Source organism: Cladophialophora bantiana, assembly GCF_000835475.1.
Source record: "Cladophialophora bantiana CBS 173.52 unplaced genomic scaffold supercont1.12, whole genome shotgun sequence".
NCBI lineage: Eukaryota > Fungi > Ascomycota > Eurotiomycetes > Chaetothyriales > Herpotrichiellaceae > Cladophialophora > Cladophialophora bantiana.
In genome coordinates this window covers 133,625-160,664 of record NW_015971586.1, presented here as the reverse complement: position 1 = coordinate 160,664, position 27,040 = coordinate 133,625, and the positions used below count along the sequence as shown (strand labels likewise).

The 27,040-nt window shown below is 52.3% G+C and overlaps 9 protein-coding genes across 9 annotated transcripts; 6 read left to right on the top strand and 3 right to left on the bottom strand.

Annotated features, from left to right (window-relative positions):
* Nucleotides 1-2,756: 2,756 nt before the first annotated feature.
* Z519_07955 (uncharacterized protein) lies at nucleotides 2,757-3,983 on the top strand (the record flags this gene model as incomplete). Its single annotated transcript, XM_016765685.1, has 1 exon — nucleotides 2,757-3,983. One exon carries the CDS (start codon nucleotides 2,757-2,759, stop codon nucleotides 3,981-3,983), a length of 1,227 nt encoding a protein of 408 aa, XP_016617730.1.
* A 1,009-nt stretch (nucleotides 3,984-4,992) lies between these two features.
* On the top strand, nucleotides 4,993-6,651 carry Z519_07954 (uncharacterized protein; the record flags this gene model as incomplete). The annotated part of the gene is made up of 4 exons (XM_016765684.1): nucleotides 4,993-5,158; nucleotides 5,215-5,320; nucleotides 5,380-6,350; nucleotides 6,413-6,651. 4 exons carry the CDS (start codon nucleotides 4,993-4,995, stop codon nucleotides 6,649-6,651), a joined length of 1,482 nt encoding a protein of 493 aa, XP_016617729.1.
* Nucleotides 6,652-8,056: 1,405 nt separating this feature from the next.
* On the top strand, nucleotides 8,057-8,290 carry Z519_07953 (uncharacterized protein; the record flags this gene model as incomplete). The annotated part of the gene is made up of 1 exon (XM_016765683.1): nucleotides 8,057-8,290. The coding sequence occupies one exon, from the start codon at nucleotides 8,057-8,059 to the stop codon at nucleotides 8,288-8,290; it is 234 nt and encodes a 77-aa protein (XP_016617728.1).
* A 2,490-nt stretch (nucleotides 8,291-10,780) lies between these two features.
* Z519_07952 (uncharacterized protein) lies at nucleotides 10,781-11,796 on the top strand (the record flags this gene model as incomplete). The annotated part of the gene is made up of 2 exons (XM_016765682.1): nucleotides 10,781-10,807; nucleotides 10,891-11,796. 2 exons carry the CDS (start codon nucleotides 10,781-10,783, stop codon nucleotides 11,794-11,796), a joined length of 933 nt encoding a protein of 310 aa, XP_016617727.1.
* Nucleotides 11,797-13,354: 1,558 nt separating this feature from the next.
* Z519_07951 (uncharacterized protein) lies at nucleotides 13,355-13,879 on the top strand (the record flags this gene model as incomplete). Its single annotated transcript, XM_016765681.1, has 1 exon — nucleotides 13,355-13,879. One exon carries the CDS (start codon nucleotides 13,355-13,357, stop codon nucleotides 13,877-13,879), a length of 525 nt encoding a protein of 174 aa, XP_016617726.1.
* Nucleotides 13,880-15,336: 1,457 nt separating this feature from the next.
* Z519_07950 (uncharacterized protein) lies at nucleotides 15,337-16,749 on the bottom strand (the record flags this gene model as incomplete). Its single annotated transcript, XM_016765680.1, has 1 exon — nucleotides 15,337-16,749. The coding sequence occupies one exon, from the start codon at nucleotides 16,747-16,749 to the stop codon at nucleotides 15,337-15,339; it is 1,413 nt and encodes a 470-aa protein (XP_016617725.1).
* Nucleotides 16,750-17,563: 814 nt separating this feature from the next.
* Nucleotides 17,564-18,619, top strand: Z519_07949 (uncharacterized protein; the record flags this gene model as incomplete). The annotated part of the gene is made up of 1 exon (XM_016765679.1): nucleotides 17,564-18,619. The coding sequence occupies one exon, from the start codon at nucleotides 17,564-17,566 to the stop codon at nucleotides 18,617-18,619; it is 1,056 nt and encodes a 351-aa protein (XP_016617724.1).
* A 2,581-nt stretch (nucleotides 18,620-21,200) lies between these two features.
* On the bottom strand, nucleotides 21,201-23,175 carry Z519_07948 (uncharacterized protein; the record flags this gene model as incomplete). Its single annotated transcript, XM_016765678.1, has 2 exons — nucleotides 21,201-22,338; nucleotides 22,394-23,175. The coding sequence occupies 2 exons, from the start codon at nucleotides 23,173-23,175 to the stop codon at nucleotides 21,201-21,203; spliced, it is 1,920 nt and encodes a 639-aa protein (XP_016617723.1).
* Nucleotides 23,176-26,213: 3,038 nt separating this feature from the next.
* Z519_07947 (uncharacterized protein) lies at nucleotides 26,214-26,960 on the bottom strand (the record flags this gene model as incomplete). Its single annotated transcript, XM_016765677.1, has 1 exon — nucleotides 26,214-26,960. One exon carries the CDS (start codon nucleotides 26,958-26,960, stop codon nucleotides 26,214-26,216), a length of 747 nt encoding a protein of 248 aa, XP_016617722.1.
* Between the last annotated feature and the right edge of the window lie 80 nt (nucleotides 26,961-27,040).

Below are 27,040 nucleotides of genomic sequence, written 5' to 3'. Positions count from 1 at the left end.
GTTGATGAGCAAGATTAGGCCACTGAGACCGCTCGGCCCTATTCCACTTCGGCTTCGACCAGTGTGCTGGCACTTTTCAACGTCTTTACCTCAATTTCTTTTCGCCCCCTTCTGGAGTGCTTTTACCAGCTGGAATGGCCAGGATTTAGGCGGTAGCGTCTGAAACATGATATCATGGGCCAAGTGGTGGAGCAAAGCACAGAAAAGCTGGTAGAGTGCATATGCTTGGTGCAAGATAACATTTTTCTCGCCGGAAGCTCAGCCTTGACGAGTTCTCGTTGGGGCTGTAGTCAGAACCATGAGCGCTGTTGCATCACGACCCCCTCAAAATTACCCTGATCAGCCCTCAGCCGCAAAACGATGCTTGAAGAGCCAGCTTCGCAGATAGGAACTGTAGTCCTCTTCTTTGTCAAAAAAGTCTGCGTGTCGGAGGCTGTGACACTAATAATAGTCATAGGTGCTACCAAAGCATCCAACAAATTCCGCGCCCAGATGGGTATTCTGCTGAACGAGTGTTAACAACAGCAAACACCAGGAGAGTAGCCTCGGGAAAGATACGTCTGCTTCTGAACTTTGTGCCGAGTGATCAATACCGGCCAAGAACTGAGTGCAACCGATAGGTCTTGGGACGCCGGATTTTTGACAGAGAAGACCGTCCTGGGGATACACAGAGAGAGAGAGAGAGAGAGCGAGCTCGGCTCCACCGAGGTAACCGAGTTGCTCATCGCTGTGGAAGTCTCAAGATAACAATGACGGTTGAGGCATTACCTGCCTTGGACGTGGAAAGCGGTAGTTGCATGAGACGACGAAGAGTATTGTACTGAGTAGTAATGGCAATGAAAACGACTCGTCATCATATTGGGGGGAAATACCTGGCCCTTTTCCTCTTGTGGCATGCCGAGCGATCGGATGCAGACTTAGTCATGGATCGGATTTCTTGAGAAAGAGTCAGGAATTCCCGCCAGGGGCTCGCTTGTTGGGAATCATCGACTGAGGGCCATCACAACGATACTGAAGCTGACCATTTCCATTTTCTGGGTAAAGAGGCCAAAAAGCCCTCCCTTTGTGCAGAAGGAGAAGGTGGTGGTGATGGCGGGGGTGAGTCTTTATCCATCCTGCCCGACTTATGCAGAGGAATTTGTACTGTTGCAGGGCACCAAAGGGCACCGCCTTTCCTTACTGTGGGAGTGGACAAATGAAAACACAAGGCTGGATGGCTCCCCTCCTTGCCCTCTTTTGGCCCTGCGAGGTACAAGACTTTCTCCATTAATTACTAATTCAACTCTAGCCAAATCGAAACATCTCAGCGGAACGGCCCTCGAGACGCGTTTGGCCATGGTGCAAGTCTACCTCGCCTTCTGGGTACTAGCCACCCACTGGTAGCCAGTCTATGCGGCCCAGCCCCCCAGATCGGGCTGGAGGGGTGCTGGACATGAGACTTGGGCGGCTATCAGGAATGCCAAAATGAAACTCTACGCGCCCTCTGACTTGGGGGCAGAAGCAGTGCATCAGTGTTGAAGTCGCAGGACATCTCACCTCTTCGCTGATCCTCCTTGAATTGGGGGCCCTGATAGTACCCAAGCTCTGAGTACGGAGTACATACGTTTTGAAGATCGAACTTTATTCTTCTGTGCCGTTTCCCAGTCTCCCGTCATTACCACGCCCTGCAACCTTCGGCGTACCGATTACTCCGTAACAAATCACCCAAAACGTCGAGAACTAGGCCAGCCACATCCATTAGACCTTCGATTCTCAGCTATCTGTGTGCCACAGGTGATTCATGCATGGCTGAGAGTTGACGACGCAGTCGAGGCTCGGTTTCGAGAGAGGGATGTGAAACTCGCTCCTCTGCTGCCCTGCATCTTCTTCTGTTACTTCCTAGTTCCCCCTCTGCCTCTACACTTGTCTCAGCAATAATGACTCTTTCCACGAGGCTGTGTCACTGATGGCACCCTTCAGGCTGCGATTCTGTGCAAGACCTCACAATCCCACGTGCATACACCTTGGTCGCAGACTAACTATTCACATTACGACTCTCAGTCTCTCGAGTGCGGATACTCTCGGTATCTCGGCGATTCCACCCATCGCACAGTTCAGTATACCAGCCGACGACTATGCACGGGTCCGCATATCTGCTGGTACACGAACACCATCCGTTTGGCATGCGGGCCATTCGCTCTGCAGATATAACGAACTATGCCCCCTCGTTCTTAAATTCAGTCCCAGGGTCATCCATAGACTCAGATTCCTTACCTTTCGGCTCCAGCAGGAAAAGATACGATGAAGACCTCTTCAGTCCTTTTCATGCTATTGCTGTCAACATTCAGCCATGCGCAACAAGGCAATGATGAATCCGATGACTTTATCACCTGGCAGGATTCTCCAAACCAGCGAGGCACAATGGATATCATCTGGTCATGCTTGTTCACCGTCTTCATATGCGTACGTACTCTCCCAAACGTGCGTCGGTGTCCCAAAGCGCTTTGCTGAAAGCTGTGTGTGCCCCGACGCAATTCTTCAGTGCTAAAAGGAGGCCCAGGTTTGGACGGCCATTCATCTCAACGTACCGGCTCCGCCAGATACTGATACAACCCTAGCTTTATGGCTGCGAAGGATAAAATGGGGTGCGTCCCTTTCTTGTTCCTGCTGAGTACCAAACTAACGTGCTCGGAGTTGGAAATTGTTGCATGGTTCCTGAAATTGTCTTACTGCTGGCCGCTGGCCAGTGGTCTTTAGCTCGTGCTTGTTGGCGCGAAATGAGAGAGATCATTGTCGAGCTCGACGAAGCGCACGAAATGGAGGCTGGCGAGAGGTTGAACGCAAAGTCCAAGGCTAGCCCGACAATCGAGCTGATCGGTCCCAACAGCCCGGAGGTAGATTCTGCAGACTTGACTAAGGCTGACAATACCCGACCAAAGCTGCGTCGATCCGAGACCTTCGAAGAGGAGAAAAAAAGAAAATATGATGAGAGGTGGACGTTGCGGCATGCATTCTATGCCAACATGGGTGGCTTCCGACTCAGGGACAGCACCGGCCAGGTGTACATTGTCACCGCCAAACACATCAACCACCTCGTTCGGAAGAGATACATCGATCTGCCCAGGATAACCCCCCTGGAAATTAATGACCGCAGCAAGTCCGACAGCTTGGCCAAATTTTTGGCCATCATGCAAGTGGGTTGGCTCGCCATACAGGTGGTCGCCCGGACCATCCAAAAACTAGAAACGACCACACTGGAGATCACAACTTTATCATTTGTGGTCTGTACCTTTGGTACTTTCATCGCGTGGTATCGGAAACCATACGACGTGCAAACTTTTGTTGTGCTCGAGATGCCAGCCTATGCGATTGAAGACATCGACTTGAGATTCGTGGAGCGGAGCGGCAAGCAGCGAGATCTGCTGGAGGAGTATGTCGCAGGACATCAAACGAGCAAAGTGGTCGATAACAATGGCAGGCTTCTGGCGCCGTACAACAAGCTGACAATCATCGATGATGGTCTCCCGACATTTACCGCTTCATTCACTGACCTATATGGCCATTTCTGGGGACGCAAACCGTACGACGCAAATCGAATCCGCAATGACCGCCTGCCGGTGATGGAGAAGCCGGTCACAATTGTCTGCGCCATCACCACGCTTGCTTATGCTGGTCTCCATATTGCGGCATGGAATATACCTCTTGCGACCAACATTGAACGCTTGCTGTGGCGAATCTCGTCCATCGTCATGATATGTTGTGTTGTTGCTTGGTTCTTCATGGACCACTTTGAAGAGTTCTTGGCCCATAGAAGAGCTAAGAAGGGCAAAGTGACCGACGGAGTGATTGTTCCTTGGTGGAGGATCCCGGCATCGATTGTTGTTGCTATCGTTTATGGCGTGTCCAGGCTCTATGTGCTTGTAGAATCCTTTGCGGCGTTGAGATGGATGCCGCAATCAGCGTACGAACAAGTGGACTGGGGCAGATGGGTGCCGCATTTGTGATGATGATGATGATGATGATGATGATGATGATGATGATGATGACGACGTCTTGACGATGGCACGAGCGATGTAAGAAGGAAGGTTGCGACAAGGCTGACGGTATGGGCAATGGTGGATCACCAATGGAGTTTTGGGCGTGTATGTACATATCTTGCCTGCTGGGATGAGATCGGTTGGGCAGGCGTTTATCAGGACGCCACACTTTTGCTTGGTGTTGCAAGTTCGCACGTATCAGGTGTGCTCACACAGTCACAACCTGTGCTATCTTTCTTCCATCACACATGCTTCTCAGGATCTTTTCCTTCCCCGAATTCAGTGTGATCAGTTACTGGTTAATCATCTCCCTGGGATGCAAAAATCATCAGTCGCCAAAGGTATGAACCGCTCAGTCAAAGTAGCACGACTGCGCCACTCACCTGGGGCACTACTGACCACCTCGCCCCCTACGAGACGAAGTCGTAGACTTTACCGAATTCCGCAACAAATCCGACGCTCTTGCTCCCAAGCCAGTTCTCAATCTTGTCTCCGAGAGAACATGGAAATTCCTGCCACTTATCACTTCCGATGCCATGAAGGTCCAGAGGCGTAATCACAATCTACACTGGTCCAGTACGGCCTATTCATCCCACAGAGCAACACTCATCACCTTCTAACCTGGAGAAACCTGTAGTAGTCTTGGGACAGTTGGATCTGAAGCGATGAGCACATTCGGCGCATTATTGTGGTGCCTAGCCCTGTTTCTTGCAGGGGCTGCGATCGAACGGTGGAAAAGGTGGAGGGTAGGTACAACACACCTCCAGTGCTTGTTCCCAACTCATTTTTATATGGGACGATATGGTTGTCCATCTGGGCTGATTTGGCCCCTTCAGGACCTTTCGGCCTTTGCTTCTTCCAACGGCTGCAAACCAGCGCAGAAGCATTTACATAATCCATGGTGGATGCCTTTTGGGCTAGACAAGTATCGCTTACCCGAACTCTGTCTTTGAGCCTGATCCTAACATCTCCTAGAATGTTTCCGACTCTGAGAGCAGACCGAGCAGGCAGACTGCCAGCATTCATGCTGCAAGAATTCGAGAAACACGGCCACACCTATACGCAACGAGTGACCGGCCAGCTAGTGGTCTTGACCAGATCACCAGCCAACGTACAAACCATCTGCAAAACCCGCTTCAAAGGTCCGTATGAGTTAACCTCGCACAGCACAGCACATTGTACTAACCCTGCTCTCCAGATTATGAGATCGGATCGGATCGTGCCGGAAACTTTCGCGCCCTCATCGGACATGGTATTCTGGCCTTGGACGGATGGGAGTGGACTAGATCTCGTGCCATGTTGAGGTTTGTGGGCTTTTCTTTTCGAGATCATGTGGCAATACTGATGGCAGGATTTGATACAGACCACATTTCACGAGAAACTTTGATCAAGACTTCGTACAACTAGAGACACATATCCAGCATCTTCTGCGGCGGCTTAATGGCGTTGCCTCCAAAAACGATCCCATTGATATGAGCGACTTACTCCTGAAACTGAGCACCGACTTTGCAACCGAGGCAGTCTTCGGGCACAGCACCAATTCCTTGCTCTCTGACCTGAAGCACTGGTCAGGTGAGCAGGACAAAGGGAGTGCTGGGGAATTTTCTACTGCCGTTGACTATGCTCTTCAAATGCTAGGGCAGAGAGGTCAGCTGATTAGCTTTTATTGGGTTCGCGATTCACCTCGATTCCGACGGTCATGTCGGACTTGTCAAGCATTTGTCAACCGATACTTGACAGATGCGCTGCATTCTCAGGCAGAGAAGCGTACGGCAGACCCTAGAGAAGGCGGTAGCACATCATTCATGCATTCACTGGTGGCCAGAGATAATATTCCGGCCGATGTGATAAGGGATCAACTTTTGGCGTTGCTGCTGGCAAGTAGAGATACCTCGGCCTCATTCGCCTCTTGGGTGATCTATGCCTTGGCCAGACATGGCCAAGTCATGGCAAAGCTGCGGAGTTTGATCGACACCCATTTCCCGCGGGGAAAGCTTCCAACGGGGGCAGATGTCACAACTCTCCCATATCTCCGCCACGTCTTGAACGAAACACTTCGGGTCTTTCCTGTGGTACCGCTGGATGGGCGCACTGCCAAGGTCGATACTGTACTCCCCGAAGGGGGTGGGCCCGATGGGAAAAGTCCACTGTTGATACCAGCAGGCACCAAGGTGGCCTTCAACATTTATTCTTTGCACCATCGACGAGATATCTTTGGGGAAGATGCTGACGCGTTCCGACCGGAAAGATGGGAAGAAGTTAGCGCTGGCACACTGGGTGATTTTGAAGGGGCATTCATGCCCTTTATCCTCGGGCCGCGCGTCTGTCTGGGCAGTAAGTCCTTGTTGATCGGCGGTGTTGAGCTCAGCCTGGTCCAGACTGACAAAGTATCCCAGAGAACATGGCGATGATGAACGTCTCTTACGTTATTGTCCGCATCTTGCAGACGTTTCAATACCTCGAGGCTGTAAACGCTCCCGCGTCCAGAACCCAGCCGCGAGATCCGCGCAATTGGCCGAGTGAAGAAACTCGATATGATATGGAGGACGGGGAAACGACCTTCAGCATCGGTGTGACAATGTCTCCCCGTGACGGTGTGTGGGTGAAACTGCGTTCAACCGGAGGAGAGACATAGGGGACCATGATTCGATCACGGGGGGAACGTGGACGGTTGAGTTCGCAGAAACCCTTCACACGAGGAACAAAGGGAATGTTTAGCTGCCCTCGAGTTCCGCCAACATACCAGCCAACCGAACGGCTGGTGGGCATCATGCTAGGTACTCCGTACGTATCACCCGCGACTCGACGGTGTCCACGCAAGAATGAGGAATTTTAGCCGCAGATGTTGTCATCTTTGCAACATGGGGGTCGTAGACCAGAGCCTAGGCCACTCCAGGTCAAGCCATCGGCAGTTTCTGGCATTGCTGTGGGTCGCTCCTTGGCCGCTGCGCCCCGAGGGCCACCAAATGTTTCGACTACCCATAAGCAGTACCAAAAACAGAGGCCAACGTCATGCAATCAACCCTGAGCATCCACGGCCAGCTCCCAAAATGGATCTCACCCCTTTCCCAGCCAAGGCGAGAACGTACGAGAGTACAACAAGGCTGGCTGGAGGCAATAAACAATTTGAGATGGAATTCCCACTGTACTTTGTATGGAGTAACGTGGAGCTCTGAATGGGCAACGGCAGATTGGTGCAGTACTCGACTCATCCTCTCCCAGGAAGCAGGATCGAGTCTCTCCGGGTTTAATCGCATTGTTGCTCGTACTAGCACACTGCCGCACGGGCACCGACTCAGCATCCTCGCCTGACACTGCGCCGGGAAAGAAGAATAGGAACAGCTAGCCGTGCTGGCCGGAGCCTCTCCTTCGATGCGGAGAACAACTCTGACCAGGCGAGACACGATAGGCTCTGAACAAACAAGGGGTCCGAGACGCTCGTGGGATGGCTTCTGGGGCGCTTCGAGTGGCTCCCTGTGATACGATGGTACGTTGGATCAAAATGGATCTGCCATCAGCCTCGATCGCTGTTCGCAAAAGGCCGTTTCCCAAAGCCATACTCGGTACTCCGTGCTCACTGCTGCATACCGCGCAGTCAAACATACATATATACCTGCGCGTGGTCCTTCTACCGAGTATAAGTTTCACAGATGTCTACCTCGTACCTGGTCCGACCATCCACAGCCTATCTCTCAAGCATCCCAGCCACCAGCATTTCCCCCTCCAGCCAACCCACTGAACTGTCACCCTGCGAGCCCAGGCCGCGTCACACTCGGAAGCAAGGGGCATCATTCGATCCGCAAGTCATTCCACTGGTCATTAGACCCCGCATTGCTCGCTACCCAGTTTTTTGGCAGCAGCTGATGCAAACGACGACGTCGACATCCCACCCCCACTTGCTCAAACCACTGCCAACATCAACCGGTAGCTATATCAATGGCAGCATATCTACTCGGCATGGTCTTGTAGGCCCTTTTTTTTCCCTCTCCGCTTCTTCCCCCCCCGATTCAGCCTCCGTTGTGCTCTGCACTTTGGCGACCATGATCAAGAATCTAATGCGACTACTCTTCAGTACCGGGTTCTCCTTTGAGAACCATCGAGACGACGATTTCTTCAACGAACCCTCGACCATGCGCCCTCGACTGACTGCTGCAGCCGCCAAGGAGGACGGTTCCATAGAGCACCTCGCACCACTGTCCACATCCTCGACATATCAAGTTGTCGCCAAAGGTCTCCCCGGTGCAAAAATCCATTATGCAGCACCTAGTGCCTGAAGGGTTTCGAACATTTATCACCACATTTTTTTTGAGCAGGAGCAAGCACGCATGAGCGCCTTTTTTGGCTTTTTCTCTTGATGGCATTGGATCCAGAGCTTGCCCAGCCGAGGCAATACCATGCTGTGCCGTTCGGGAGGGTTACCGTCCATGTGCGACATGCAAAAGCTTCTTCCGCTAGCGTGACGACCAAAATCCTGGCAGTTTTTGGACACGGGCTCGGATACGGACGAGCGTCACTATACCTACCTACACTTTTCAACGATCCCCGCCTTTTTGGCGCTACGACGGCAACAGTTGGCCATCCATATCTTTCGGCCTTTGCGAGCATGGCACCAAACTAGACGCCACCAACGCGAATGTCTCACCAAGAGACTTGCCTTCGCCAAACTTGCTCGCAACAGCAGAAATCACACCGTATTGCAGAGCGGTCGGCGCCGCGCGGAACATTTATCGGCTACGTTCACGAATTTCCTTTTGGTCGCTGATTACGCAAAGGCATAGAGGCTGGCTTCACAGCACGACCACTTCACGACTACACACAACCACGATGACATGACACCACACGAGATAAGGCTGTTATTGAGATGGCCAACCGTTTGTATCCACCGCTAGCAATTCAATTCCGAATTAGAGGGTAAATAGCTGAGCAGAAAGGTCTGCCATGAAAGTTGCTAGAGAAATGATGCTAATGACATTAATATCCGTCTCTTGTCGTCTCGTATGATAACGAATCGAAGTGTCCAGCGCCCAGAGATAGCACCCAAGCGTGGCGGCTGTGGCAAACCAGTCCTTGCTCCCTACTCCCTATTGCTGTTTTTGGTAATCTCGATTGTCGTGTAAGCGGCTGCCCTATTGTTTTTCTCGTGTCTGTCGGTCTTGTTTCTGTCTTAGTTTTTCTCTTCTTAATCTTCTTACCTTCTCCATAATAATACCTAGGTTATTACAGACCCTAGTTAGCTGCTTTCGGCTGGCTTCCCACCCGACCTCCCTCCGCGTTATGTACAGGGTACAGTACTCCATATCTCACACTCACCCCCCAACTTCGTCCTTGACAGCTCCGTCCTTCGTTTCCATTCGTCGCATCATTTTATTCGCTTCATCCTCATTTCGGGCACTCGTGCATTCTGTCTCGAATTCCCTTTTGAGCTGTTTGAGCCCCTTGGATTTCCTCTTTTGTCTCTGCAAACCGGCAACAAGGAATCCTAACACAATACCTGAACCTGCGTGAAACATAAAACCTAGCCTCGTCGCTCGACCCAAGATGCCCTTCACCTTCGCTGGCGCCCACTTTATTCTGAAATCCCATCTGCGTTTGGTGTCCTCCACAGACATTGACACAGGTCTTCTCCTGAATATCACGCAGCTCGGCGATCAACATAATTGCTCGATACACCATCGATCTGGTCAGCTCGACCACTTAGAAGGAACAAATGGCTGATAGGCAACACCAGCCACCCGCAATTGAACGCATTGAGGCTAACAAGCGCACCCAGAGAAATGCAGCGACGACCAGAGTGGACGAAACCGCCTATGTTTCCTGGGTATCAGCATACCTTGGACTCGAACCACGATATGCAGATTGTGCCATTCGCAAAGCAGAGGCGAAGTCCGCGATCCACGATCAACGCTGTTTTGGGACCGGGCTGTGCTGATCCCCCAAGCCCGAATTGTCAACCCGACATCCAACGCGCTGGATCGCCGGGCCTTGTTTGGTTTGTATGGACTCCATTCCTCTAACTATTTATTTTCCTGCCTTTCTCTCGTCACTTTTCTGTCGTTTTCCAACACAGGAGAGGACCGACCTAGTCAGTGCCGGGATTTGGTTAGACGCTCCACCATTTATCAGGATTGGCCCCGATTGAAACCCAAGGAAAATCCTGGTTATTGCCACAGGAATGATCGGGAAATAAGCCAGGAAATCACCCGGAATATGACCAAGGAACATTTTATTTACTCCACACGTGCTCTCCTCCGGAAATCTCATGCCCCGTGTGGACAGAATGGAAATTTTTGAAAGATTCTCACCACAATGCCCCCAGGACCTCTTTTGTCTATAGCAGGATGGACTCTCCCTCCACCGAACATGGCTGGATGCTCCATGCATCCAGTGGTTTGTTCAACAAAATCCTCGGATGGGCCCCTTGACATTCAACGCAAACAGAGCATCAGGTCTTCGTAACGTGTCTGCAGACACACCTCAAGCATTTACAAAGTGCATGAATGTCTAACCCCTGAGCTACATGTGCTCCATGTTGTTACGCAGAGCAAGCTAGGTTGAGCGTGTTTTCTTCTGATGAGTTGATTGACTACTATGACTTGACAAAATGATGCGAGAGTCATAGTAGGCAAGATGGGCCATCAATTCATGTTTCCTTTGTCTCGCTCGATGCAATAACGCATTGCCTCCGCCCGCAGCCCTTGCGGAAAGGATTCTAATGGATGCTTCGTCTACAGCAGGAAACTCATTTTGGACCATGGGAACCTACCATGGCGACACCACCTCTATTACCACATGTGAGTGCACCTTCTCCTTTCGGCTCAATTCGTGTGTTTACGATTCTTGGTGTAATTGCTGTATAACTAAGCTTCAATATTAGACGTGGAAAATCTCGTATCATCTCCCGGCGACACCAATTTCGCCGGACACCGTCAACGCTGCATTCTCTGCTCAGACTAGCCTAAGCGGACAAGATGATCTTATGTGTAAAGCTCGTAACATGTACACATGGCTCGTTTTATTCGATAGCAGTCTCTGCGATCCGCCACACCGATCCCCAGACCACTGTTTCAGCGTTCCAACAGCTGCTATTCCATTGGAAAAGGCCCTCGTTTATCCCCAATACGACTCTGGTTCCGTCTTTGAGAGTGCTTCTGGAAATGCCGCCCTTCACGAGCTTGAAATGAAATATAGGATGCCCGAAAATCAACTTGACGCCGAGTTCAACCAACTTCTTCAATCCCTTGGGCAACAGAGCTTGGAGTTCTTCGAGCAGGTGTCACGTCTTGTTAGCACCGCCTGTAACGCTTTTGATCAGCTTCGCAAGGACGTGCCGGGAATGGCCTCGGAATGGAGAGGATGCTGTGCTGGCCTCTACACTTATCTTGCCAAAGTTGAAGAATTGCCGCTTCGACTGATTGGACCAAACCGCATGTCCATCAAAACGCTACCACGGCCTCCCGAGGAAGGATCAGCACCGCCCGCTTCATTCTCATTTAGGTCGTTCTCTGATAATCCCGCTGGGGAGAAAGGCCTTCAGCAGCACGACGAGATCGTCGGGGAAGAGAAATACCGACAGAAAGCTGCCAACTGCTTCTCTAACGGCCAGGCTCTCCCTTGTGGACCGCGGGACATTGTCCGGTCAAAGCCATCCAAAGCCACTGCTGCTTCCCTAGCCTTGTGTGGGTGGGTATATTACGGGCAGGTGATGGCTCCGAGCTTCAGCATCTATATTCGAGTGTTCATCAAGCTTGTGCAGCTGGGAGGGGGAGAGGAAATGTTCTGAACTAGGGAAAGACTGTTCTTTCATTCATTTTGTTGTGATTTCTACTGTAAACGATACAACTCTCGGTGCGTGACTCTTTACACTTGCGCTGTTGGGAAGCACTCGACGCGAGGAATGTTTCGCGGGGATATCTACTGACAGACGGGCGGCACCATTCTTATCACAGAACGTGACGACGGGCAAGATGTGTTTTGCTATAGGAGTGGGGTTCAGTTGCAGAGGGATGATTAAACCTGTTAAGTCTGTCAACTGTGAAAGTCATCCGCCTTGACAAACGCCACATCTCGAGATCTTTGCCAGAGAGGCATCTCTCCTGAACGTGGATCATCCGGGCATTTTGTTAACGACACGAAGGCTTCTTCTCAGATTTCCCTCTACGGAATGGTCTGGTATTTTCAATGCCCTCCCTTAATAATGCTTGGTGCGTAGTTGATGGTCGGAAGTGCTGTATGGCAAAGTATCTATTATGCCCGCAGGCTACATACATATTTACATATCAGGATGGAGGACATTCTTTTATCCTACTTCTTCCTCGACGGGGGGCGAGCATAGCTAGATTCTCGACGGTAGGATTCCATCTAAGGATCGGAATTACCCCCTTTGGAGACCCGTGATGGCAAGGCTCCTCAATCGATAGTGTCCCGTACGTACTTCTCGCATCTCCGCCTGGCTCCGCCATCATCTGGGCACCATTACTGGATACAAATGTAATACGTACTACAAGTAGCACTTGTCTGATGTGGGCCATAGTTGGAGTCTTAGTTGTGATTTAATATTTCACGGGTTCACATCCAAGGCTGACGATCGGCTCCTCTCCATTTTGCCACCCAGATCCTGTAGTACGCAAGCGCCCTGGATCGACCCTACGAGTTAGCAAGGTATACTCCGTGCCCGTCTCATGCAAGCCCTATCTCGCCCCCTTGTAGGCGCCATTATTCAGCCACCAGCCTGCCGCCATGTGTGGTAAAGGGTCCGCCGCTGGGGCCTCGACCCTTTTCGTTTTTCTGATGGCCGGCATTTACTGGGTAGGCTTTTTGTGGCCATGGGAGTCTGAGGGAGAGAGCAGCTCTTTTACGCCGACGACAGAACTGGCATGCAATTTGCATAGAGAAGAGAGTGGCAGGGGAAATTCCGTGAGGCAGAGGCAGCGATTTATCCTATCTACACTGCTGAAGCCGTGTCAAAACACCAAAGGAGCCATCAGAGCCAGCAGGACTCGTACAACCGTCGTAGGGGGCAACTGGCGCGTCACGTCGTCGATGATCTATCGCGCCCTTCAGCGTATAGCCCATTGATTGACCCATTCAGTGGCTGCACCCAAAGCTTCCCTATTCGTGGACTCGTCCCCTCCCCCCTCCCCCGGGGGGGACAGACATAGGGTACTGTACAAGGAACTCCTTCGAGCTGAGGCATTCTCTCATGCCGCCAAAGCCTCCCATCGCACAAACCGGCGAGTCAATTCCACTAATTTCGCCGGGCGAAAAAATGCTGTCAATGGCCAGATATCCAAGAAATCGCCAGTGCAACAGCAAGAACAGCAAGAAGCAGTACCAACACCATGGACCAAAGACCCCGAAAGGCTATGCGCTATCTTACCTCTGGCCGACGCGACCGGAATGCTCTCATCCTGGCAGAGCAGCATAAGCTCCGAGCCGTGAGGAAATTGCGGCATCTGCTTGAGGCATATCGCCAATTTGGCGGCTTCGATTTGCTGAAAAAGATCAGGGGTGCTTCCTCACAGCTCGCCGCCTGTGGTGTCATATCTGGAGATACTTGGTCTGCTCAGATCTATTTCGCCGGCGTGAAGATGGCGGTCGGTCTCATGGGAGGCTTGGAGAATACGGGCCCGATGCAGTCAGAGTGCTTAGTGTTTTCACAGGTGGCTGGTGCCTGGTTCGACCGCTCCCGCCCAGTATTCCACCCTGACGAGTGGGATCCTGGGGCCGTGGTCTCAACAGAGACTGGCCTTCTGCGAGCCGCGCTCTTCGATGTCCGAAAGCAGTTCTGCTTCTGGTGCGACATCGAGGAAGCCACGAAGCTAACAGGAGCAGGCACTGATCCCCGCTCGCGGTTTCAGCGTTAATATGGGTGACGCCTCTAGTCCCTTTCGACATGGTCGTTTGCTTGACCGCGCGCTTCTTCAATGGAGCCATTTTTGAAGAATAATATTATATTGGCGACTGGCTGAAGTGGCTGCCAATCTTCAGCGCCTCAGTCCGCCATTTCCTTATATCGACGGACTGCACAACGAAGACGCGAGACAGCTTTGGTTCCTAGAAGATGAAAGAAGGTACGACGTGCCCTGGGTATATTCTGTCGGCGCCCATGTTGAAGAATACCACCTGGGCCTATCCAGGCGCTACTCTTCTGCCCTAGCATCCTCGCCATGGTCATCGTCTTCCACCGGACAAAGAAAGCAGGATATGATTGTTGGGGGAGGCCTCTTCGCTACCGGATACGTGGAGCTGGTGAAGGCGCTGGGATTTGAGGCGTTTGACGATGTGGCGGCTTTTTTAGGTGAGAGGTATTTATACTGCCCACGACTTCAGGACTCGACCTTGAGAAAGCTAGTTTGACTTTTGACTTGGAGTGTTGTCGCCGCCGGCAACCACTGTATCTGACTTCTTTCCCCCGCCTTTTTGCCCTTGGCTTTTTTCAAGTGAACGCCGTGCTAGTCCTTTTTACTTTCGTCTCTGTACTTTTACATCTCACTCAGCACATGGCGCCTGGACAAATTCTCCAGTGTCCGCTCTGGGCCAGTCTGCCCAGTATACTCTGGTCACTTGTAGAACTTCTCGAATTCTCCAATAGGGTTCTCACAAGCAAAGCTGACACCGCGCCGTGGTGATATCCTCCCGTGCACAGGATACTGAGTCCATAGTGCTATCCAGTAGGGTTCCTTTCAAGTTCACTAAGCGCAATACGAGTTTATCAGCGGCACGGAGTGGCAACGTAGCACGTGTAGCAGAAGGTAGGGCGATGTGGTTAAGTCAGGGTTTGTGAGACCGATCCTGGCGCTCCTTGATTTGATGAAAAAGGCAAAAGGGAATGTGCTGTCGGTTCCGTTCGGGGCATGGGGGGATCACGTCCTCCTTGAATCCCCACTTTTGACTTGGTAGGTCGCTCTGCACTCAGGCAATTCGACTGGCCACGCCTCCTAAGGCATGTTCTCTCCCCCCGAAATGGCCCGTTTCAGAGTCTGGTTGACTAGATTTCTGAACAAAATCTGCGCGATTGAAGATCGCATTTCCAGAGCGAACATTGGAGGGGCTGCTAAGAACTCCTATACGAGGCGATTGAGTGTCGTATCGGCTTTTGATATTAGAGCGGATTGATTGAGTGTGAAATGCAAGGAATTAACGATGATGTAGTTGTCCATAAAACTGATGTCCGTAGATGTGCAAAAAGGTCACTTCGAGAGCACGTGGAGAATTACGGTGCTCCTTAGAAATTAGTGGTTCGCTGAATCTCGCGTTACCCTGGATGCCACAACGCTCTCCATGCGAATGTTGTATGTTCGTCTCTTTCGTACTTTGCAGGTCAAGTAGCTAAAACAACGGTCGTTGGCTTGCAAAGCTCCGCCGGGAAATAGCAGAATGGTCCCACGGGTCCGTTCTCCTCATGGTCGCACTGCGTCCACAACCCAAACACCCCTCCTGATCTGATGCCTCCTGGCTGGACACCTTCCAACTGCCACTGATCTTGGCCGCCGTAGTAGATGATGAATCTCCATCTTACCTCTCGTCCACCTGGTACAAGGCTGGCGCAACCTCTTACTCCTATGACCGGCCGGTGTATACCGACGTGACCACGGGAAAGTCCAGAGAAGTAAAGCACAGGTAGGTCAGTACAGACAGGAAGGGTTGTGGTCAAGCGTGGATCAGAAGCAACGACGTCATCGAGCTTGAGCTCGAGCCTCATCAGATCGCCAGAGTCTTCAGGCTCATCGTCCAAGGTCGGATGAGCGCCAGAATCACGGTTAAAATTGTTGAAGGCGAAGAGGTCGAGGTAGTCGAGCCATGAGTAAGTTCCTAACCAAGTTCCAGTAACTCGGGCCCAGTCATGAGGAATGGTTGGATCAGCCAAAGTTCGGTGAGGGAGGGCATAGCAGAAACCTTGTGGCATAGCAATGCGGCCCTCCGCACACATGGAAAAATTGCGGCTCATGACGCTGAAGACAGCCTCGAGGAGCAGCCAGTCGACCTTCCCGGTGCCGTCCCGACGAAAAGGCCCGTAATCGTTGTCCGGTCCACTCAAACTCCAATTGTAGACTTTCCGTCTGGCAGCTCCTCTGGCCTTGTGCTCAATGCGTTCACGACTTGTCAGACCATAAAGCACATGAAGCCTGGAGGCGGACTCGGGTCGATTCCGGTCATTTTCGCTCAGGGCCATGCTTTTTGTGAAACGCAGCGTACCGCCCGACACACGCTCATCGGATCGGGCGTGTGGCAGCACTTTTTGAGTTCCTGAATCGTGGATGAGACTCTCGATGCCATCTCGATATGCAGTCAGGCCCGAGAGGATTTGGAGGTTCAGCGATGTCGTCCGGTCGTCCTCCTCTGGCATTTTGCCGTTAGCAATATCACGAGCATTGGGTGCAAATTTTGCCGTATCGAGGATGTCGAGTAGGGCGCTGAGGTATGCTTCAGCACAACTGTCGGAACCACATCGCTTTGACTGGACACCTCGCAAAGCCATCAATCTCGCGCACAGTTCTTGATGCCAATCCCATGCGCGGTCTGGGACCAATAGCTGGTGGCCGGGCATCATCGACCAAGCATCGTTAGGGTCATCGAAGATGTGCAAGAAGGCAGTTCTCCAGAGCATCTGGTGCTGGGGACGGACAAAATCATGTGCAGCCTTGCAAGTTTGGCCAAAGCAGGCGATGGCCGCAGGGTGGAGACATGCCAGGATGTGGGCCAGGATCTCTCTGGGCAAATCTAGGACCTGCATGGTTGGAGTTGAAAGGGACCGATGAAATGGAGACGCAGCGAGAGAGTCAAGGATGCTCGGCAGAGACGGAAGGGGAGTTGAATGGAGTGGAATGAGGTGGAAAGTAGGTTCCTGGATCGACAGCAGTCGAATTCGGCAATCTACAACATCAGGAAGCAGGCACTCACCGAATACTTACTGGGTAATTAGTCATTTGCTGCTGCCCCTCACTTGGCTCCCGTTGAGCCCACTAGCCACTTATTTCATCCCTACCACGAACCCGAGTTATCAGTGTCACAAACAATATTGCTCTGCGCATGCAAGGGATCACTGATGAATGAGCAGCAGGCCGCGCAATCAGAGAATTGACGGGAGCAACGAGTACACACCAGGAAACGATGGGAGTGCACAGTACTGAGTACGAGGTACTCGGTAAAGAGTGCTCGTCGCTGTCGATGCTGTTGGGCGGCTTCTGTTTAGGCCCCCGTGCACTGCCTTCCCCCTAGACACCCAGACACTGTCAATCTCCCCTTTCAACCTTCCAAGACACCAACCGCTCGGCGTTCAGCTGCAATCTCACTGCGGATCAAGCTCGCCAGGAACCACTCCAAGCCCGCACAGCCGCAACGCACTCGCATCCAACTCATGTCGCATTCCTGCGTCTGCATGCATATTAAGAGGTACTGCCAGTGTCGCAGCATCCCCTGACCACACTCGCGTTCCCTCGAGAAAACCACCACCGCCACCATCAACCCCTACCATCTGTGTCAATCCACTCTTGACCCCATCACCATTACCACAACCTCCCCCTCTTGTTGCAAAGCTACCGCCCACAATGCCTCTTAGAGACTTGCTCAAGAAGAAGGAGAAGATCGATAGTGATGTCGCACTCCAACCTCCGCCCCTGCCCCAGGCAACTGCGTTCACATTTGTCCGGACGGACACACATACTGAAGAATACATCAATCCTCCTGGATTTGATGACGATCGAGAGCTCGCTGCCGCGATCGAACCAAAGAGTCCTTCGTCTTCGAGACGCTCGTTTGGCCGCTTTCGAAAGAGTCCGAGTCCGGGTGCGGCAGAGCTGTCCTCTCCAGAGAAAGAAAAGAAGGAGCATCGAAGGCTGTCTGAGCGGTTGCATCTCAATAGAGATCGTTCTGCTAGCACCAGCTCGGTCAATCTCCCTGCTGACCTCCCTGAAATCGCTGATGCATATACCGAATCCGGAAATCGTCAAGAGACAGAAGCGAAGTGGGAGGAACGTGCTACCATTTTGGCCAGCAAAAGTCCCGCCATGCCCGCCCAATCTTTGACTGGCGATATGGACATTCTCAACTTGGGCCTACCTGGGCTACCTCCGTCCAGGCCTCGAAGTATCAACGACCCAGAGAGCGACATTGACATCCAGAAGGCTATCCAGCTTCACGAGTCTGGCGACCTCGAGGAGGCAACTGAGATGTTCCGCCAACTCGCAGAATATGGGAATGTCTTATCCCAGGTTCTCTACGGGTTGTCTCTTCGGCATGGCTGGGGTTGCAAACCAGATCCTGCAAAAGCAGTCACCTATCTGTCAGCTGCAGCATCCAACTCTGCCACCATTGAATCCGATGCCCTGAAAGCTGGAATGAAAAAGGGAGGCGCCGCCAAGGGAGAGCTTGTGCTTGCAATCTTCGAACTGGCAAACTGCTTCAGACACGGCTGGGGGGTCCCGGTCGACAAAGTCGCAGCAAGGCAGTATTACGAGACGGCGGCAAATCTAGGAGATACGGACGCCATGAATGAAGCTGCCTGGTGCTACCTCGAAGGATTTGGGGGCAAAAAGGACAAGGTGAGTTTCCGCGCCTTCTTTCATCTTGTGAGCTTTGCTTGGGAATCCAAACATCACATATGACCTTGTATACGTGCATCTCCCGACCAACACAAACCCCCTTCTTCCTCTTGACACGTGACGGACAGCAGCAGCAGGTGGCCAGCTGAGCCTCATGCACCCCCGAAGGGGCCTGACTGAGATTCGAGTGTAACACAGCCTGACCCATATCGGGAGTGGCATTTCTTGGAGGGGGCCCTTTGACACGAACTTGGGCGTCCTACGGCCCCCAAATACGCGAATTACCCAAATACAGCGCCTTCTCAATGGCAGCTTCACTTTGGGCAGCAATGCAGAAGCCCTTCCTCCACTCAGCGGTCAGCCTGAAGCCTCTTGGTTCCCGTACCTTGCATTAGTCTCGAGTCATGTTGAACTGCGCGAATCACCATCATGTTTCTCTCGGAGAATTAAATGGCTACTGACACATGGGGCTTGCGATATAGTTTAAAGCGGCGCAACTCCTCAGATTGGCCGAAAAGAACGGCGCAAAGACGCTGGGAAATTCCTGGTAAGTCATGGTCTCATGTCATTTTGTCCCAGAACTGCCTATCACCCGACCATCTCTTCCCTCACCTGGCCCTTAATCACATTCGCTTTGAGTATTTTCACACGAATCGGGTCGAAAATCGGGCGGTGTCCTTGACCTCGATGCCAAGACATGTCTGATTGGTGGTCAAACTTGGAGACACTTATGCGACCTGTGTGGCGACCCGGCCTCCACCACCAACCCTGAGAACTGGTTCGTGCCGGACGCTTCAAACCTCAAGGGTGAAGTGGCTGGGCCGCAGGGCCTCCATGAGGCGCAAGAACCAAAACATTGAGCCGGCCGGCACTTGCCCTCACTGAGCACTGTGAATGTTTCATTAGTGACCCGGACAAAGAGTGGTGATGCGTGACTATGTGCTGACGTCTTGGTGTTTGTGATTATCAGGATTTGGAAGGAGAAATATGATCCACCAAAATGAGACAGTGGCCTTCACCGTCCGCAGTAGCACGCCGAGGTCACCTTGACGACGGCGTAATGATCACTCGGGCCAAAAACCAGGAAACTCTACCATATGACTCAAAGCGAGCCAAGGGAGCCGATGAACCCGACGACAGATAAGCAAAACCGAACAATGAGCCTACCTATGACTGGGGCCCTTCAGGCCTATGTGCCCTATTGTTGCGGCCTTTGCCCACGGTCTGCCCAGGCAACCAAGATTGGGCGACATTTCTCCAGTGCTCTACTATTCCCACTTGTTGATATCTACTTTCAGAAAAGATTCAACCCGTGAAAAGTCCAGGCGCAAGGGCGGACCGCGCCAACGCCACGGCCCATCCCTGGAATCTAGATCACGTTGTTAGTCAGTCGTTGTGGAGGTGGATGAGGCCGTGCCTGCATGACGCAGGGGACTTCGAGGGAACTGTGTCTCTTCTCGTCCCTTACTCCTGGGATGAACATCTGATTACGACTGTTGGTTTTGGCCGCGCGGTTCGGAATACGAAAGGTCCCATCAATATTGTGTCTCCTTGGTCAGACAGTGGGCCATTGACGTTAATGACGGCTATCACCGAAGGGTGGTGCCCGTAGACTTGGTTAAACCTGGCTGGTCAAGCTCGAAGCGAGCGAAATCGGTGAAACAAGGGACTTCAAAGCAAGGCAAAGCACATGCCCGTGACAGCCTGTTTACACTGATGGCCGTCCGGCAGGAATCGGGCCCTGGAACCTTCGAGCCCGTTTGGCCACCTTCTCGATGCAGATGGACAAATTCCAAGACCGATGGCCTGATTCTAGGGATACAAGGAAGAATGTTGGAACTTGGAATCAACCTGGATAGAGCTCGGAAGTTGGTTCGTTCCCGTTTCAACGATCCTATCTGCTGTGCTCGAGACATTATGCTCCGTGCTATCCTTCCGTCTGTCTTTTTCTTGCCCGAGGCATCTTTATACGGTGCTATATGAGAAGGCGTTAAACAACTGTACGTCGGTTATTTTGCTCGTAACATCATGGCGGGGCCGCTTGATTTGCCCTGAGTCCATCCGATCCATATCTCTGTCCATTTTCCCTATGCTCATTCCCTGTCCCTTCATTTGCTCTCTTGAAGAGTTCCCAATCAAATAAAACACTTCATCGCCGGGCGTCTTCTTTGATACCCGGACTCGCTTCTTCTCGCTGGCCTGCTTCGTCCTCACCCTCCACCAACTTCCGTGACATGTCATTGTATGTGCATTCCGCCTGTTCATCCAAATCCCAGCCCGAAACAATGAAACAATGAAACGCAGAAAGAATTTTCATATCATAGGTCGTTAAAGTTCTGGGTCATCATAATCAATCATGCCGTATCCTATCGTATCAACTGATTTCACATCCTGATCAAAGTGCAGGAGTCCCTAAGTATGAAGAGATAAGGAAATTGTGCCCTGAAGCATATGAGTCTTTCGCTTTCGTATAGGTTGGTTAATCAGACCTATTCGTCTGAGTGGAGAATGTAGCTCAGAAAGGAAAGAAGAACAAAAGGAATTTTCCACCGCTTCCAAGAAAAATGCCTGTGATAAAAGGTTCTTGTCGGACCTGAAGTCTTTCTGTGCCGTCAAAAATCGAACAGCCTTTGGAAGACAAGTCTTACTCGACTCTGGCAATCATTTCTCGGAAATCTCGTAGGACCTTCTCCGGGACTCGGTCGAGGAGCACGCTCCGTTCTCGGGCTTTTCCGCCTAAGCCGCTCATTTTCTCGAGTCCGTCCCTTTCAGCTTGCATATCTGCAAACAATTGTTGCAGTCGAGTTGGTTTCACTTCGACCACCTCGTCGTCGTCATCGTCGAAAGCGCAGTCAGGGCTACTGATGTGATTGTAGGAGGCAGCAGAAAGGGAGAATGCGGCAGCAGCTTGTTGTTGTCGAGACGGTGTGGTGAGAGACGCGTGGAGATTACCGAGTGGAGTGTCGGAGGACTGAGGGGTCATCCCAGACACATGGGAAAGTGCGTGGGGGAAGCTGTTGCTGTCTAACGACTGTGCAGGCCGGCTAGGAAGGACCTCATGTGGTACATCTGGGCCGGAAGCAAGAACCGCCTGGAGAACGTTGCCAGCCTCAGCACGATATTCGTCGGATAGGGTGGGCATGCTGGGTGCGACAACCGCAACAGAAGATGCGGCACTAGCTGCTCTCGAACCCGCTTGGGACATGATAAAGGCGCCAGATAACAAGCACATGTAAAACGTCTCCCAGCTAAAAGTAGCATCGACCTTGACACCACACTTCGTGGAAGTGTTTGGTTGTGTTGAGGAAGTGGTAGGTCTTGGAGTGGCTTGTCTCTGTAGTGACTCCGGTTCTTCCATCTTCAAGTCTTCGCTGTTGATCAGGGCGAATTCATCGTTCCACTGGTCCTCCAGACCGAGATCCTTGAAATTTGAAAAGTCATTGGAGAAGGCATCCGAGGCGTTAGCGGAGAAGGCACGAGAATGTTGATTCCGTTCAAGCTCGCCAACGGTTTCCCTCAATATAGTGTTCATCCGTCGAAGCTCGCCGGTCTCCCGAGTCGAGGTCCGAATGAGCTCCTCATTCTGATACTCTAGATCGGCAATGCACTTCTCGAGCCGCTGACGTTCAAGTATCCAGTCCCGTCTTTCACTGTGGAGTTGGTGGAGTTGGTTCTCGTATTGACCGAGGGCTTCCTCAAGTGCGTTCTTCTGATCGATTAAAAGCTTCTTGTCTGCCTCCAATTTCTCGGCATTTTGCTTCTTGCGCATACGAGAATCGAGTCTGTGGGAAGAGAGTTAGTAGTCGACAATGAGCGAGGAGATTGCGTGATGCTTACGCTGCTTGGCGATTCCGTAGCAAACGTTTCTGCTGTTTGAGCTCCTTCTTCTCGTCCTCATTTGTGGCCTGATTGATCAGGGCGTCGATGGTGTTGATATTTCGTTCTGGAGGGATTTCGAATTTGGCGTTCTTCTTCCTGATTCCATCGGATCTCAGTACCAGCAACGGGGACGCAGGTCTGTATCTGTGTCTCAGAATGCTGCGATTCGTCTCGGCAGCATCTGACGAAGTAGTCGAAGCCCATCCGCCTTGACTCGACTGCGGCGACATGGACACGGCAGAGGCAGGGTCTTGTTGCGAGAAACCCGAAAAGGTGACCGGGCCCCCGCTGTATTGAACCTGCTGCTCGAAAGGCTCTTGCACCGGGCCGAAGAAGGGGGTGGGAGTGCTCGCTTCGGACCGCCCAGACATAGTCCACGGTTGGTTTGGCATAAATCCAGGACCGCAGTTTGCAGCGTTCATCTGACTGAAGAATTGGCCGTTTGGGGTTGCCATTGGGATCGAGGGTTGCGAGTAATGGCGGACGGGGCCGATGACCCCCTGGGGCCTCTCCTGCCAGACATGGGCTGATGCAGGGTAATCATCCTCCAACTTTGTGATTGAAGCACGTCGATGGTCGGAGGCATCGGCAGCTGTCATATCGGCGGGGGTGGAGGATTCAAAGACCTTGTCGTCGAGGATCGAGGAGGAATCGTCTTCGGTGAGAGGGGGCTTGACGTCCTCAGGCCACTGAGGCTGGGGATAGGGGAAGTAAGTCTGGGGCGAATATTGCATGGCCATAGGTGCGACAGAGAAGGGAGTTGACGATAATTGTTTGTTGTTGTGCCGATAAAACGGAGGAATGGTTAAGTGGCGGTGAGCGAAAAGGTGGGGAAGGGCTGTTGGTGGGAGGGCTGAGGGCTGTTGATTTTTTTTATCTCACAACAGAGAATGAAGTCTTTAGCAGTGCATGAGATGGCCAGCCACAAGGAGCATCTTTGTTGAAGAGTCAAAGAGTATGTCAGATGTTCAGAGGTGGGAGGGGAGGAGGGAGATGCAGCGGGTTTAGTACTATGTAGGTGTTGCAGGACGGCAAGCACCCACGGTTCTGGTACAATACAGTACCAGCGAGAGAAAAGCGCGGAGGGGCAGGGGATCCAAGATCAGAAACATGGAGCCTGACGAGGAACGGTCAATGCCCCATTCTGTGGTCTCTGGATGGGTCTGGGACGGGGGGGGAGGGTGTGTGAGAGGGTGAGAGGGTGAGGAGGAGATGGGACTGGACCGAGGCCGAATCCAAGAAGAGGGAGGAGGACGAGGACGGGGATGAGGACAGCAGAAAGGTCCCCAGTCTGACTGAGTGGCCGTTGCAAGGGAACCTTTTCTGTTTATTCGCAAAAAGCAGCAAGGAGAATGAGTCGAAGGCATAGACAAGACACGAGGAGAGAGGTGGGCGAGAGCAAGCCAGGGTGCGGATTGGATGCTCTGCGAAATCCCAAGCACTTTTTTCCCGCTTCCTTTTTCTCCTTGACCTGCCGTTTGGTCTGCTTTGTTTTTTGGGCAGCGATTGACCCCCAGTGCCAGTAGCAGTCGTCGGAATCGCGGTGCGTGCAGCATGCACCAAGTTTGTCTGCTGTCGAGCTACCAGACTGGCTGCGCGCGACTCCGCTCAACGGCCACCTTTTATGCGACCACCTTTTAGGTCGCTTCAGCGTTTTGGCTGTTTGCTTTCTGCTCGACTTCTCCTGATTAGGCACGAATTGCATCTGTTCCGCCTCGAAATGTGAGCACCCAGTGGTCTCCCCCTTCGCCGAATCGAGACTGCGGGAGTGGCCCTCAACAGTGGTCCTTTGGTGACTGGCTCCTCGACCCTGGACCGCCAGGGCAAAAGGGGCAAGCAGGGAGGCCAGAGGTCAGAAGACAAAGAGACGGAACCAGTGACCCAAGAGGAGACGGGATTAGTCTTACCAAGAAACCAAATCGCGCCCTGTTCCGATCGTGACAATGGCAGTGACAATGCTCTCCGGCGTTGGTCCCAGATGTACGCGACATAAGCTGCTCAGCCGATGGTTTGAATTGGGGGAAAACAAAACAAAAGATGGCGGCAGAGCGCTGGATGTCGTCGGGCTTAACTGTTTGCTCTCTAGGCTCGGTTCGCTTCCCCCCGGGTGGTTCTCGTAGCGATGGATGATGGGCCGTGGGTGATGGGCCCTGGGCGCCACTGCAAAGGAAGCATTCTGCTCGGCCGGCACGGGCCTTGACTCGGGGCTGCACATCACATCACGCTATTACACTTTTACACTGAGAACGTTGTCCTTGTGAATCGCCCTCCTGACCTTCCCATCCAAACTACTGTGTGGTGTACGAAATCGATCTCATCCATTCATCCTGTTCAACTCGCCAACAGAGAGACATCTCTCCTGCCCATCTCCCAGTGCCCATCGGTGTCTGCTTCTGCCTCAACTTCCGCTTCTCATCAACTGCGTCATGGCTGGACCGTCTGGCCTGCCTCTAACCGACCGAGACGTTGACCGCCTACAGTCCGGTGATCCTCATCTCATGATTTGCTTCTATTGTGTTTGCTCGAAACTGACCGCCCTCGTCCCTGACTTGCGCTAGAAGGAAAAGCTCTCACTGGAGACTCTGGATAGAATGTTTGCGGGTCCGTACCCCTGCATGTTGGACGCTGGATGCTGGACGCCAAATGAAGGCGAAGCCCAACTCAAAATCAGCATGACATGACCCGATACCCAAGTCTCCTTCCTGCGTACCCACTCACGTGATTCCCGCAGGCAGGCATTCAAGCTGCCGCGTCAAGCCCACCGCCTTGGGGGCCCTCTACGAGAGAAGACGCGCCCGTTGGATTACCAATGTCACCTCGCGCTTCGACCAGGACCGTCGCCATGAGTGCTGAGGACGAGGCGAAAGCACGCGCTCCCACTGATATGGCCCGTAGTCGCCAATCCACAATGGACTTGAGATGAAAACCTGCCGAGCTCTCTATCTCCTTCAAAGCTGCCTGGCCTCTTTCGAGAGGATTGGCGGAGTGGAATGGTCATGGCCACTACACGCATATCATTTTGTGAGTCATATCAGCACCCATTCGACACCCCCAGCCACGTCGTCGATGGCAGCGCAACATTAACAGGGCTGTGGAAAAGCCACTTTGTTTGCCATCGGCTTTCTGCGACGGCTGCGATGCCAGTACGGAGCAGGTGAGGATTGCCCTCTTTGGTGACGATCTATGTACAGCTCATGGCGCAGTGTCGCTCTGCTTCCCCGTCTACTCCGTTATGCACCTCGCTAGCGTGTGAACAGGAACAAATTCATGCCTATCATACAGAGGCTGAGGTGGTTTGGATTCCCCTGCGTCCCTGTGCGCTGTCCCTTGCTCGAAGGAAATTTCTTGGGAGTGAATGTTGGCTATTCGTCATTGGTCGGGCAACCATCAGGGGTTCTTTGCTCTATGTTGCTCTGTTTCCTCTGCCGAACCCATCCAGCAACTTTGTAGCAATTAATCCATTGACGTCGAATAGCAAAGAACCCGTTCCAGTGAACTATGAAGGATCTTCGCGGACAGCCCACCTCCTTTGACACGCGCAGACCACTCCGATGTCCCATCATTATAGTCACGCAAGGGGGAAGATACCCAAGCAATAGCAGGAGGGCACATTCAATAAAGTTGCAGCGGTGACCTCAAAATATATCAGGAAAATATTTCATGCGCTGCTGCTGCGGTGGAAGAGAATGGTCGACACCTTGCATCCTAAATTCCGCATCCAGAGACACTCCCCTAACCAAAGCGATCAGACGAAGACACAGACGCAGACGCTCAGTGCCTACAATTTCAGGGCAGCAATGATCGGGCCTCCAATACCTCCCTGCACCACTGCAACTCTTTCATATCCGTCCTTCTTCATGTTCGGGAGGGCAACTCTCGAAATTCCGCCGCTCCACTCTCCAATCTTCATCAATTCCTTGACCACGTTGCGATGAGGGATCTTCTTTGACTTATTTGGGCCGGTGCGAGGCTTGACGGTCTGAAGCATTGGATCATACGTGACTATCAACACGTCATACACCATATCCGCTTCTGGTGCCTCAGCCGCAAGCCTGAGGTCGTTTCCAACCCGGTCAATGCCAAGAGCCCAAGCCATTCCATTTCGCAAATCCATCGCTTTCATGATGACCTGGTTGACATCCTCCTTTGTTGCACCAATTCCGTCAGAGACACCATCGACGACAATTTGCGGTGTGAAGAGACTATTCCTTCCCCATTTGGTTATGTATTGGCGTTGTCGTGAGTCCCATTGTGTCGAGCCGAAAGTGTCTTCCCACCCACTGGACGGATTCCAGTATGTCACATCGTACGTGAGAAGCAGGAGATTTGGGTTGTTTGTTGCGTCTTGGATGAGTGGGAGAGCCGGTGGGCAGGACGCACAGCCCTGAGACTGAAAGAGCTCCACAACCGAGAGGGGCATGATGTCCACAAAGCAAGCCTGGGTATGCGTGTGGCCCTGATCGAGGGACATCATGCAAGCGAGCGGCGCCTTCCTCTTCTTGAAGAGGTTGAAGAAGGAAGACATGATCGCAGTGTTGGATTTAGAACGATGGCTTCAATGATGAGCAGAGGCCCACTGGTGCGGTCAGTCAAGACGATTCAAAC